We start from the raw sequence: 14,180 nt of genomic DNA, 5'->3' as shown, positions 1-14,180 counted from the left end.
CAAATCATAATTTGTTTAAGGAATATTTTCAAGATGTCTTGAGATCTTAAGTCCTTTCTCTTGTATGACATTAAGAAATCATCAAATATATCTGATAAGACCTCACTGAACTTCTGCCATTGCACCTGAACCACTACATTAGTCCCCTCCCTGGGTTATCGTTGGGGCTCAGTGCCAGCACTAAGTGTCCACTGCTCCTGGCATGCAATTTTTCCATTTTATTGGATAGGACAGAGAGAAATTGAGAGAGGAGGGGAGATAGAGAGGGAGAGAGACAGAGAAACACCTGCAGACCTGCTTCACCACTTGTGAAGTATCTTTCCTGCAGGTGGGGATCTGGGGGCTCAAACCTGGGTCCTTGTGCTTCATACTATGTGTACTTAACCAGGTGCACCTCTGTCCAGCCCCCAGTCATTACTCTCTATTGCATTTTCTTTTAGGTGTGAAAATGAAACCAGACTCAAAACAGAACAAGTTTTTTGGGCTTACAACTTCTGCCCTACTCCGTACTCCTGGACCGCACTGCTGGGCCTCATCTTCTATCTCGGCTGCTTTGCACCAGGTGAGCACAGGCCCTGGTGCTCTTCACTCTGGAGGAGAGGTGCTGGCTCACCCTTACTCCCTGCTTCTTCCTCCCCTCCATGACCCCCACGACCCCCCCCCCCATGGGGACTTTGCATCTTCCAGGAATGGGCCCAATGCCATGGACAGTGAATTCTGAGATCTACCCGCTGTGGGCCAGAAGCACAGGGAATGCCTGCTCCTCAGCTGTCAACTGGATCTTCAACGTGCTTGTGTCCTTGACCTTCCTCCACACAGCTGAGTACCTCACCTACTATGGTAAGAGCACAGCACCCAGCGCATGATCCACTGAACGCTGCCTCCACTCAGCCACTCTGCACTGTGTGCTGGCCTCCCCACTCCACCCCAACACTCCCCTCCCAGCTCTACCCCACCCCCTTCTCTTCCCTTATCACTCCACTACTCTTATCCCCTCCCCACCTAAACCCACCTCCCCCCTCACCACTCTATTCCACCTCTTCACTCCTCATCCCTACCTTTCCCACCCCACCACTCCCCTCCCCTCACACACACCCCTGCCCCCACCCAATTCCCCCCTCCCCCCTCCCCTCTCTCCCCCCACCCCATCCCAAGTCCTCTTTCAGTTCCATATCAGACTCAATCACCCATGACTAAAAGGCCAGGTTGGCATCCTCTCTCTGACCTGGACAGACAAATCACCATGTCTCAGGTGCATTCTTCTCCATTTCAGGGGCATTCTTCCTCTATGCTGGGTTTGCCGCTCTGGGACTCCTCTTCATCTACGGCTGTCTCCCCGAGACCAAAGGGAAAAAACTAGAGGAAATTGAATCCCTTTTTGACAGCAGGCTGTGTACATGTGGTGCTTCTGATTCTGAGGAAGGCAGATACATCGAATATATTCGGGTGAAAGGGAGTAACTACCATCTTTCTGACAATGATGCTTCTGATGTGGAGTGACTGGTGGCAGGACTGTGCCGTCACTGACATGGGTGGAGCAGCAGAAGGCAGCCCCATGGCTGCTTCTCAGCTGGAGCTGCAGTCGGGTCCTGAATAGATTCCATGAGAAGGAAGATACAACCACGATGACTTTTCCAACAGAAGAAATGTAGAAGGAATACAGCTCCAACGAATCATCCTAGAACAAACTACTTCCTTCCTGAGTTACTTAATCAGTGTTGCGCCCCGTGACTCAGGTGGCAGCCATCTTTCCTGAGACACAGAACCATCAGAGAGGGAACAGTCAGAGCTAATGTGTCCCAGGCGAGTGTCTGACAGGCAGGTATAGAAACGATTCTGGAATGTCCTCTGCAAGTGGTTTCCAGCAGTGTGGTTTAGACCAGCCCGTGGGGGAGTGGGAAGTAAATCCCAGGTACTCTGCCCACAGATTCCTGAGTCCCTTCTACAGGGCAGGCTGCCTCCTCACATCTTAGTTTCTCTCTCTGTTTAGACTTGGAGAATTGTTCAGAAATGGAGTCTGCACAAGATCTTTGGAACATTTTAAAAAGCAGGTCTTATTTTCATACAGATTTTTGCATCAGTGATAAGTGTACATTTGCACAAATGAACTAGCGAACTTTAATAAGTATTTTTACTGCTAGAAAGCATGAAGACAGATTTTTATGGGTTCCTGACTCTCCCACCTGTACACAAGCACAAACAGTGCCATCTTCACTTTCTGTTCCCACTCCCGTCTATGCATGTGACCCTGGAGTCCTACTCTGTGCCTTCATTTGTCACAGAAAGCACTGCTAGGACACGTTCTCCTTTCAGTTATATCTTTTCTAGAAGGCAGGAAAGGAAGCCGGAGACAAAGAATCTGAACGGGGTCTTTCTTTTGGCTTTCAGTTAACTCCTCCTAAGGGAACTGTCACAATCCATGTCTCAACAGTACTTGCCATTTTTTAAGTCCATACATTTTCAAAATACCCTTTTCTCATTTCCCCCAGAAATTTAGAAAAAAGGTACACAGATCCAATGGTCTGTTTTCTTTTTCTCACACTTGGATTCTTGTCATATTAAAATAATGGGGATTGCTACTGTTATACCTTAAGTGGCAAATGCTGACTGGACTGTCTCTACAAAGTGTTGGTTTAATGCTGTTCAACACACTCAGTCCTGTCATGTGTACTTGAAATTTCTTGCTAATTCCAGTGATAATGTGAATCTCCCACACTTGCCTAGTGACACATCTGCCTGATGCGTTTTAACTCCACTCTGAACACCAAGTAAGTTCTCTTTACAGTGAAAACAGGACTGTGTCAGAAATACTGAGTTTCTGCCAGCTTTGTCCTTCCCCGTTAAGTCTGGCTAGTTCCCAGCATGGCCACAAAGCTGATGGCACAGCCAAGCTTTAGTCTCCTGGCCACTGCGGATCTATGATCTGTTTAAACTGATATTTGTTGGCCAAAATACTCTGGGGGGGGGGGGCACACAACCTTTTACCTTGTTAATCATTTCACTTAATAGTTTAGAGAATCTTCCCCCCTTGAATTTAGGTGCTCTGACAGTTGATTTCTAAGGGGCTTTAAATATTTATGTCCACGAAAAGTATGATTTGTACAGGCTAGTTCTCATCTTTGTTACTGCACACAGGTGAAGCTAGGTGGAAATGAGCTGCTGCATAGCAAAATCAAAATATGAAAGGGAGAGACACCACGGAGAGCAGCACAGTGCTCTCAGCTCTTGCTGCTGTGGCTTCTACAGTCACCTCTGTTCTTGTCTTACTGCAGACACAGCCCTGGTTGTTCTGTGCTCAGGAGGCCTGGACACAGGCCAGCTGACACAGACACAGCCGAGGAGGGTGTGACTTTGTCTCCACAGACACCCGTGGTTACAGGGAAAAGAAGCTCCTCTTCTCCCTTCCTTTCAACCTTTCTTTGAAGGACTTATAGAGTGAGAAAGGTAACAGTCCACATCTTTGAAGTAGAGGACAGTGACTGAAAAAATGGTACGTAAAAGTAAACAGACATTTAGGGAGACTATGTAGCATATTACATGTTAAATATTTGAGTTTTATAGGTTACTTTTTTTTTTTTTTGTAATTCTACCTTTCAAGTCCACACTGTTTGGCTGACATTTCAGCCTGAAAGCATCCCATCTGAAATGGCATTAAGTACGTAAGTCTGACGGGAAGACCTGCTGACACCATGGTCTGACGTACCTTGTCAGGAGGGTAAAGATCTTGCTATAACAGAGACCCAGGTCTCCTTGCAGAGCTGATGCCTTCATGCAGAGCACAGGGAGCGGGAAAGGGTGCAGCAAGCTTGCGAGCTCCCCACAAGGCTCTGCAAAAGAAAACGGTCTTCCGGCCTCAGGAGGGAAATGGTGGTTGGAGGGCCTGGGGACTAGCTTCCATCTTGCCCTTCAAAGCAAACAGCCCTAGCACTTAGTAGTTAATTACCCACCAGACTACCTCTAACAGCGGGTACAAAAGACCTGGATTAAACCCCGGTCTGCCGCATGAGGCTGCTCCCTCCCATACAAAAGACGTCTGTCCGTCCAGCCACATCCAGGGAGCAGTAATGCTCCCATGTGCTTTCATCCCTTCTCATGTTTCACCACTGGTCCAGATCTCAGTGCTCTGTTATAAACATTCTCTTTGTTATAAGCTCCCAAGGTATATGAGGTGCCTGGCAGGTGCCATTTAGACAGCTGTGACGGTGTCTCCATGTCCTGATTCAGACCTTCCCATCTTGAGCAAAAAGCCAGATATTTCAGACCAAGATGAGTGGTATCACAGGTGACACAACTCACACATGACTATCTAAGGGACTCAGTGGCTACGTCTGGATTAATGCCCCTGTCCTGTTCTGACCTTCCTCTCCTGTCTCCATAGCCTTCTGCACAGTGATGCCCAGCAGATTTAGTGAAGTGGTTCAGGCCACTGCAGCCAGTCAGTTAGATCTGCACACCCAGGTCTGGGGATCTGTATTCCCAGCACTTTGTAGAAACAATGATCACTTAAGAATGTCAGGAGGTTAACTGCTACAACTTTTTTTGTTTTTACTGACTCAAAAAGACATTTTTGTGTGAGATGCCTCAGAGACATTAAGAGTGTTTGTTCAGAAGGACATAAAGGAAATTTAGCCTCATAGTTGGCTAGTGAGTAAGAAATATACAAGTCTTTCTGCATAAAACTGTGGCCTCGAGTGGTTTCATCTGTAGAATGTCAAACACTGCCTTCAGTTAGCAGTAATACTGACTTATTTTAGACAGTTAAGTCCATGTGCTTTACTCTGTCCTTGTGAGAAAAAGAAATGAACCATACGGCTAGGAGGTACTTATAAAAATCAACATTTTGTAAAATCTTAAAAATCAGCATTCCATCTCGTGAAGTTTTAAAAAAGATGAGGTTCAAGTCTAGCCAAAGTAGAAATTTAAATTCCACATGTCCAAGCTGGTTCCTCACAGCTTTTGGTCTTATTCTCATTGATGTTACAGTATCTTTTATTTCTAACAGATGCTCAAATTTCTATCTAGAAGATCTAATATATATCAAGATTAAATAAAACAGTTTTATGCTTTTAAAATATATGTATTTCAAAATGTATATTCTCATTTCTGAGTGCATGTTACATAATATTTAGTACTTCACATCTTGGCAAATTCACTATAAAATATTTATTCCTATATGTGGCAAATGAGTCTCTTCAAAGTCATTCTAGTTTACAACTGTATCAAAAATACTATATATTTTACGAGAATTTAGTGATGTATATGTAAATGTTTTTAAAGTTATTTTATTGAAGTTCAATCTTTACATAAAATTTAAATCTTTTTTTTAAAAAAAGTGCCAGTGCCAGCCCTGTAAATGAAAATAATAAAATAAAGTGAAGACAATTCCTGTCCTGCATGTGTCCTTGCCCATTTGTGTGCTCTCTCAGGTGTGGACATGGACGGTGACAGCACAGACCTGAGAGCACCTGCCTCTATGTGTGTACATGTGTGTAGTCAGCCTTGTTGGCTCTAATGCTACTTTAACTTTTAGTCAAAAACAGAACTAACTACTTAAGAATGTCTTGGGGGCCGGGTGGTAGCACAGCGGGTTAAGCACATATGGCACAAAGCACAACGGCTGCCATAAGGATCCTAGTTTGAGCCCCCATAAGCGGTGAAGCAGGTCTGCAGGTATCTATCTTTCTCTCCCACTCTGTCTTCCCCTTCTCTCTCCACTTCTCTCTGTCCTGTCCAACAGCAATTAACAACAATAATAATCACCACAACGATAAACAAGGGCAACAAAAGGGAAAAAATAGCCTCCAGGAGCAGTGATTTGTGGTGCAGGCACTGAGCCCCAGCAATAACCCTGTAGAGAAAAAAAAAATGTCTCACAACAATTAAAACTTGCTCCCAGAAAGCACCCAGAGGTTGTGGGCCAGGGTTCACTTGCTCAGCAATACAGTGGGCCTGCGTTCACCTGCTTGGTACTAGTCACAGTAGGCCTGGGTTCACCTGCTCAATACTAGTTACAATGGGCCTGGGTTCACAGTGTCAATACTAGTACCAGTGGGCCTGGGTTTACCTGCTCAGTACTACTCACAGTGGGCCTGGGTTCACATGCTTAGTGCTAGCCACAGTAGGCCTGTGTTCACTGCAATGTATTAGTCACAGTGGCTCTGGGCTCAGTACTGGTCACAGTGGGTCATGGGAGTCCCAGCAGCACTGTCAGGGGTGTGGGCCGGATTCATGGACAGGCTGTTTGCTCAGGGCCTGATCATCTCACAACATGCTGCCCAGAGGGTGTGAGGCAGGGACAAAGGCTGCTATTGGCAGGGGCAGGGGGAGCAGAATCCCAAGGAGATGCAGGAGACAGTGCTCCCCAAAGTGCAGCGTGCAAAGCCAGGGCCACACTCGCAGGGATTCTGTCCAGTGTCTAGATGACAGTCCACACTCCTCACTGAGCCCCAACATTGAAGATGCTGGGTTACCTGGTTGGGCCAAGCCTGAGGGAGCCGTACTCCAGTCCACGCCTGCAGTCAGAAAAGCCGGAGACCTAGGGGTGACAGCAGCTGCAGACATGGGACACAAGGCAGCACAGAGCCAATGCAAAGGTGTCTGAAGCCATGGCCACTCCAACTACCATGAGAACAAAGCACGAGCCTTCCGGTTTACACCTGGTTAACTGCTTATCCACTTGAAGCCACTGTGGGAAGGAGCCATGTGGCTACCTGTCGTTTTTGCCGGGCTGGCTTCGCGGGCAGAAGTCAGAGACGACCAGAGACTCATGGCTGAGCTGAGAACGCAGTTCAATCTTTATTCATGAGCAGGGTTGTAGTTCAATCTTTATTCACAAGCAGGGATGTAGTTCAAAAAACTAATCTCTTCTAATCACAACACAATTCTGTCCTGCATCTCGCTCCTCCAGCCAAAGAGTCAGGAATAAAGGAAATAAGTACGATAGGGGGCGGGGAGAAGGAAGAAGTGCGAACCAGCAATGTCTAAACCAAATGTCCCAGAGGTGGGGGGGGGGGAGACCAAACCAATATCCCGGAGGCAGGGGGGTGCCCAGCCAACAGTGGACGTGCAAACACAACACATAGCAAGCAACACAAGCGAACCCAATGTGATGATAAAAACAGAAGGCTTCACAAGCAGAATCCAGAAGCATACCAACAGCTACCCCTGTTTCTCACCACAAGGCTTTGCCAGGAGAAACCCCACCTGGCACTGGATCAATCAGCACTCAATTCCCAGGGACACCTACCTCCTTATAGCAGCTAGAGTCAGTCCCCGCAGAGTGGGGGTGGGGGTGGGGGTGGGGTCCGGGGAAGCCACCTTTATTCCCAGCAGGGAGCTGGGTGGCCACAGCACCACCTGATCCAGGTGACAAGGATCCTGTGTAAAAGCCATGCTCCACTTGGAACATTACTGTCCCTGAGCACACCTCCTTGGGACCTCACTGCAGGGGGAGGGCAGCTGGGGAGGGCCAATCTTGGACTTGCATATAATCTGCTGGCCCAGGCTCCAGCTCTGGGCAGCATGTGGCAGCATGGTAGTCCTGGGAGGAAGCTGCACTGCTGTGTAGTCTCCCCTCCCTTGGGGTACAGATCTGGTGACAAAACCAATAAATGAAATAAGCAAAAGCCTTTCCCACCCAAACTCAATGCCCAGTGCTTGCTACTGCTTAAGTGCCAGCTGTCACCTCTTCTCACCCATCCCCTTCATGGCACCTCTACAATACAGACAATACACCACAGTGCATGTGAAAATGAGGTATACAGCCAACCTCTTTCTCTCTAAGAGGAACAGAGTCTCCTGGCAAGTGTCCTTCTGGGCTACTTTTAGTAGAAGAACATTCCTGCAATGCAGGCACCCAGATATCCCCTTTAGAATACGGAACCCCCAACCCACACACATTTGTGTTATGTTGGAAACAAAGCCTGTATTCTATAGATAAGAAATCTCAATGCAGTTTTTAAAATCTTGGCAATAGTGAATATATTACTTTTCTAATGTTGAACTACTTTTATAAAAGCACTGAGGCATTTTAAGCTTGAAGCAAAAGAAATCTCTCTTTGATAAAAGCACCACCAAAAAGCATTGCTCAAAAATACATGTATATAAAAAGATGAGAATCTTTAAGTGGGAGGAATATTTAAGGTAAGTAGCTACAAAATATGTAAGGTAAAAACATTTATTATTTTGTATTAAAGTCTAAGACCATTTTTTTTCCCTAAAAGACGCAATGCAACTGCACTGAATTTTGACAGAAGTATAACAAAGAATGAAGCAGTTCAACAGAGTGTCATCATCCTGAGGAATACAACATCAGGACACATGCATCATCTTCTGAAACCCTGCAGAGACTACAGCTGCTAGAGCATGTCTGTGTGTGTTAGACCGCTCGTGTGAGTGAGATGCTCTGCAGCACTGAGCTAGGAGGCCCCCCACCCCATGTAAGCTACTCTTTCCCATCCTCTGCTGGGCTGACAGGGCCTTGGCCACCAGGTGGACATACAGTCTGGGCCTGAGGCCCGAGAGCACAGCCATTTGTCAGGGTGCCAGGCCACCCAGGGGAGTTGGCCCCCGTGTGGCTCCTGCCACCTGCACAGGGGCACAGGCAGGGCAGAACACACTGCACCATGGCATCCCGCTTCCCCCATACCGGCTGGCTCTCCGTCTGCACCCCTGCTTCACTCCTGGTGGCTGGGACAGGGCCAGAGTTGCTTCTGTTCTGCGAGACATGCACTGGCCTGCTCTGAGACCATTCAGGATCCCCAGAGACTGTTTCCACTGAGAGCCTCGGATCTGCACTCTCCCCACCAGCTCCATGGCTGCTCTCAGCAGCCCCAGCAGGTAAGCATCTGGTCACATCTTCTATGCCAGTACTGCCAGGTGTGGCCATGGCTGTGGCTGATGTGGATCTCCCACTAGGACCTTCCACTTGCTGCAACATGAGGTCTTCATCTTCGGATGGCTAAAAAGGATTTAGTGATTTGTGTAGGTGCTTAATGCTGTTAAATCATTCAATCACTTTAGAGAAGATAGCCTTAAAACTCCACTGAGGAACATTTGGGAATCCAGAAGATGAAAGGGCAGGTGATAAAACAAAGCTGGTTTACCACTGAGAGCCTGAAGAGAGTATGGACTCTAGAAACAAGAATCCCTGTTCTTAAATGAGTATTACAGGACAGGGTTCTTGTCTTCTCTCAGTCTCTGTAGCCATGGCCACAGCTTCTCTCTACACTTTCACAGATCCTCAGAGAAGTGACACAGTACACTCACCACCTACCAGAGTGTAGTGACAAGGAGGAGATGCAAACAGCCACCTGTTTTGTTACCCCTTCTTGACTTAGTTACAAAATGAACTCAGTACCACCACAGCTACCACACCACATTTCACTTGACTGTATCCACAGATGCCAAGCCTTGGATGTCAACCCAACTCTGAAAATCTGCCACCTAGTTGCAGAAGCTACCATGACTCCATCCTCATTTCCCTGGGCAGACAACCTCACCAATTTGTCCTGGCCCAGAGCCCTACCCCACTAGGGAAAGACAGAAACAGGCTGGGTGTGTGGATCTACCTGCCAACACCCATGTCCAGAGAAGAAGCAATTACAGAAGCCAAGACTTCCCACCTTCTGCTCAGTGGGTTAAGGACTGGCAGAAGGATCCCAGTTTGAGCCCCCAGCTCCCCACCTGCAGGGGAGTCGCTTCACAGGTAGTCAAGCAGGTCTGCAGGTGTCTATCTTTCTCTCCCCGTCTTCCCCTCCACTCTCAATTTCTCTCTGTCCTATCCAACAATAATGACAACAATAATAGTAACAACACCAATAAACAACAAGGGCAACAAAGGGGAAAAAATGGCCTCCAGGAGCAGTGGAGGCACTGAGCCCCACCAATAATCCTGGCGGCAAAAAAAAAAAAAAAAAAGATTGTTAAACTAACCAGAATACTCTATAAGAATTGTATATTTAAAAGTATTGATTATTAAAGCTTGTTTTAAAAAGGCAGAATCAATATTAAAATATATAGAGAAATATAGGCTTTCTCTAAATATATATATAATAAGAATAGTTCAAGAACTGCACTGAAACTGGCAGGACGTAAGTCAGAAGAAAACCAACCATCTGCTTCTCAAGAACTGTTCACTGAGGCAACAAGATGGTTCACTTGCACAATGAGTGCACTTATTTTGTGTTAAACATAAAATCAAAGCAAACCAGGCATGGAGGTACAGATTTAGTGACATGTTTGAAGCCAAAAAATTGATCATGGAGGGGCTGGGCAGTGGGGCATCGGGTAGAACACACACATTAGCATACAGGAGGACCTGGGTTCAAGTTCCGGCCCCACTTTCAGAGGTGGGGAACAGGAGTGCAGGTTTCTAAACTGGCAGAGCATACATTAACAGACAGACAAATAAATCAAGAGAGCATAACTTACCACATCTGAACTAGAACTGAAACAGCTTTCTGTTGGTCTTGGAGAATAACTGGTGGACTGACTATTCTGTGAAGAAGCAAGATCTGGAAAGAAACATATATTCCATAAAGAATGACATTAGTATCTGTAACATACAGACAAGACATCTGCTGACAGAATTAACTAGCATCTTCTCTAGCACATTGAAGTGTATCAAAATTGGTTAAAAACTCTAAACACCTGGCAGCACTATGGGTTTATTCTACACTTAAAAGGTTTGTGTCCATCAAAGAAGGTAGATGACATGAAGGGATATGACAACACAGAGCTGGACTAACTTTCCCCTAGTACATGTGAACCATTCTTGTTTTCAAACAGATTTGATTTAGTGGCCAGGGACATATCTCAATTGGCAGAGCACCAGACTTGTACACCTGAGCCTCCTGGCTCTACTCAGACACTGAAGGCACCAGGCTTCTCTCTCTGTCTCACATGTGATAAAAATGAACTTTAAAAAATTAAAATTTAATTAAAAAATTAAAATTTAAATTTAAACTTTAAAAAATTTAAATTTAAATTTAAATCATTAATCTTAGTGTGCATGACAGAGAGAACAGGGCACCAGCCCATGCTACATGATCACAACCATGCATACATCCTGTTGAGCTACCTCCTTTAACTACTTAGCCCTTCTCAGCGAGCACACAGTCTAGAGCACCAGCCTGAAGGAAGGAACAAACTAAGCCTCCTAACTCCGGGGGAGCTGGATAGTTACCAGTCTGGCAAATGATCATCCATGTGCAGGCTCTTAAGATTGGAGCCTGGGGCTGAGGGGGCTGGCAAGTTCCTCACACTTTCCCACACTCTGAACTGTCGCAAGAAGCCATGTCCCCCACTCACTACCCGCCCTCTCTGTGACAGTGGGCCTACTGTCACGCAGGCAAAACTAACAAAATGTAGGGAGCCACACACAGCAGCTGCTTGCCCAACACGCAAAGCACCTGGGTGCCTGTCTCTGCCGCCAGAGCTGAACAGCACCCTGGATACATCCCTGCACCTCAAGGTCTTGGTGGGGATCTGGAGAGCAAGAGCACTGTGGGGGGGGGGGCAGCTGGGAAGGAGTGGTTTCTATGGAGACAGTGTGAAGGTCCTGCAAGCAAATGCAGTTGCCGTGGAACCCAGCAGTCCCACTTCGGGCACATCACCCAGAGAATGAAAATCCAGAAGATTCTGCACATCCAGGTTCAGGATTGCATTATTCACAACAGCCAGCAGGGGGGGAAATGGACACAGAAAGTGTCTACACCACATTACACGGTTCAGCAATAAGCAGACAACTTCTGCTCTCTGCTACAAGACATGATGCTCAGTGGAGTCAACTGGTCACAAGAAGACATACCGTGATTCCATTTATGTGATATAAAAAATACCAAGACCCATTAGGGAAAGATGAACAGGCTGGGGATATGGACCACCTGCCAGTACCCACAGCCAGCAGAGAAGCAATTACAGAAGCCAGAACTCTCACCTTCTGCACCCCAACAAGAATTTTGGCTCCTACTCCCAGAGGGGTAAATGATAGAAGATGACCAGAGGGCTCTGAACCCCAATTCCATCAGGACCCAGAGAGAAGAAGAAAAGAGGAAGACATTTGGAAGTAGTAACCACTGTAAGGGTGCCTTGGAAAGGAAGACAAGACCATAGAAAAAATGGGCAAAAATATTGATCATTATAGAAATAATAGTCAACTCACTTCTGTGGCCTTGGGAGAACCACTGCTATTTCCAATGGAGGGTATGGGGACACAGAACTATGGTGAATGGAACAGTGTGGAATTGTTTCTGTTATCTTTTAATTTTGTAAATCAATATTAAATCACTAATAATTTTTAAAAAGAAGAGAAATCATATTATTTTGAAAGGTCAAATGTAATACACACACACACACACACATGTATGTATATATGTATCTCCCAGTCGCAGAAGTTGTAGAACTAGGGCTGGCTGGGCTGGGGCAAGTCAAAATGACACAGCAGACTGTCACAGTGGCAGGAAAGAGTTCAAGGTTAGTGAAGACATATGGCCGGGCTCTTCTGAGTAGAGTTTAAACTGGGGTAACTACCAGGAAAACAGTTCATGTTACTGAGAGGAAGTAAACATGAGTGATTCTACCGCTAGAGGAACTTCTCATGCTTGTATGCTAGAAGCATCATGGGGAACTGATGGCTCTGTCTATAGCAACAGAATTTTCAAGACAACCTGATCACACTGCCAGAAGACACACAATAAAAGGCGGCAGGCAACAGAGACTGCCAGTGATGAGAACCATGAGGATCAAGGAAATGAGTGGCACAGTATAAGATCAGGTAAACAAGACAACGGCAATACAGAAAGGTAGTCTGTCTCAATCTGCAAAAAATTTAAAACCAATCAATGGAAAAGTCTGTGTGTGCTACCACAGAAACCAGTCTTAACAGATGCAGCTGAGAAACTCTGGGCTGTGTGATACAAGGGATTCCTTGTTTTTTCCTCTGGGGTTATTGCTGGGGCTCTGTGCCTGGCTCCTGGAGGCTATTTTCCCATTTTGTTGCTATTGCTATTATTGTTATTATTGTTGTTGGATATGACAGAGAGAAATTGAGAAAGGAGAGGAGGCAGAGAGGGGAAGAAAGACACCGGCAGACCTGCTTCACTGTTTGTGAAGTGACTCCCCTGCAGGGCTCGAAACAGGATCCTTACACCAGTCCTTGCGCTTCACGCCATGTGCGCTTAACCTGATGTGCTACTACTGCCTGGCCCCCAATTCCTTGAGTTCTAAGGTGAGTAAGGAGTCTGTTTTATTGTCAGCTAAGCAGCACATATACTGTACACACTCGCGTACAATGGATTTAAGATAAATCCCAAGTAACTATAAAACTTGTTGCTCTAAGATATCTATGAAGCTCCCATTTTCTGGCAAAAACCTAAAAAGTTAATTGACTTACAATTAAATAATGACATTTTTTAAAAATAGTAAATTTCACTTTACAGTTATCCTGAAAGATTTTCTGAGATGCTGGCCCGTCCTCTGCAACACATGCTCCTGCTCCTCCCATCACAACCTAGAAGAAACGCACAGTCTGACTGGTGGTGCACACAGAGACTCACTTCTGCATCCTGCTACTCTCACTGAGATAGCTCTCAACCTTCAAACTACTACAGTGGTGACTTTACAACCAGAAGGAAAAAAATTGCCTGCAATTAACAAAATAGATATAAAATAGTTTATCTTCAAGTACTCTAACAAAAACTCCTTGAGGAATAATGTTTCTGTAAAACACACCACTGGGGGGGGGGAGGTTTCACTGATTTTTACTTTGTTTTCATTTTTCTAAGTTTGGAGTGCTTTATAATTTCCAAGAACACAAAGAAGGTTAACTTTTTCTTTTTCTTTTTCTTTTTTTTTTTTTTTTTTGCCTCCAGGGCTATCTCTGGGGCTCAGTGCAAGCACTACAAACCCACTGCTCCTGGTGGCCATTTTCCCCATTTTATTTGACTGGACAGAGAGAAATTGAGAGGAGGGGAGATAGAGATGGAGAAGAAAAAGATATACACCTGCAGACCTGCTTCATTGCTTATGAAGCATCTCACCTGCAGGTGGAGAGTAAGGGGCTCAAACCAGATCCTTGCACAGGTCCTTGCACTTAGTACTAGAGCTTCACTGGGTGTGCCACCGCCTGGCCCCATTAATTTTTCTTTTTTAACATCTAGTTATGAATAAATGAATGCTTG

The 14,180-nt window shown here is 45.8% G+C and overlaps 2 protein-coding genes across 7 annotated transcripts in view; one reads left to right on the top strand and one right to left on the bottom strand.

Annotated features, from left to right (window-relative positions):
- The window catches only part of SLC2A13 (solute carrier family 2 member 13), a 47,571-nt gene extending 44,601 nt beyond the window's left edge, over positions 1–2,970 (top strand). For both annotated transcript variants that reach the window (XM_060194675.1, XM_060194674.1), the window contains 3 exons: positions 441–562; positions 688–840; positions 1,274–2,970. In XM_060194675.1, the coding sequence (XP_060050658.1) occupies positions 441–562; positions 688–840; positions 1,274–1,500 (502 nt within the window). In that variant the 3' untranslated portion in view covers positions 1,501–2,970. The remainder of the gene's footprint in view (positions 1–440; positions 563–687; positions 841–1,273) is intronic.
- Positions 2,971–6,872: 3,902 nt separating this feature from the next.
- The window catches only part of REDIC1 (regulator of DNA class I crossover intermediates 1), a 49,059-nt gene continuing 41,751 nt past the window's right edge, over positions 6,873–14,180 (bottom strand). For 3 of the 5 annotated variants that reach the window (XM_060194670.1, XM_060194671.1, XM_060194672.1), the window contains exons 10-12: positions 13,438–13,510; positions 10,432–10,514; positions 6,873–8,959 (exon numbers count right to left, since the gene is read on the bottom strand). In XM_060194670.1, coding sequence (XP_060050653.1) covers positions 8,444–8,959; positions 10,432–10,514; positions 13,438–13,510 — 672 coding nt within the window. In that variant the 3' untranslated portion in view covers positions 6,873–8,443. Of the gene's footprint in view, positions 8,960–10,431; positions 10,515–13,437; positions 13,511–14,180 lie in introns of those variants that run through there. The other 2 variants (XR_009550727.1, XR_009550728.1) reach the window with 2 other exon arrangements.

Source organism: Erinaceus europaeus, chromosome 7 (assembly GCF_950295315.1).
Source record: "Erinaceus europaeus chromosome 7, mEriEur2.1, whole genome shotgun sequence".
NCBI lineage: Eukaryota > Metazoa > Chordata > Mammalia > Eulipotyphla > Erinaceidae > Erinaceus > Erinaceus europaeus.
Note: the sequence above shows the minus strand (reverse complement) of the source record. Positions and strands in the feature narration are given on the sequence as shown.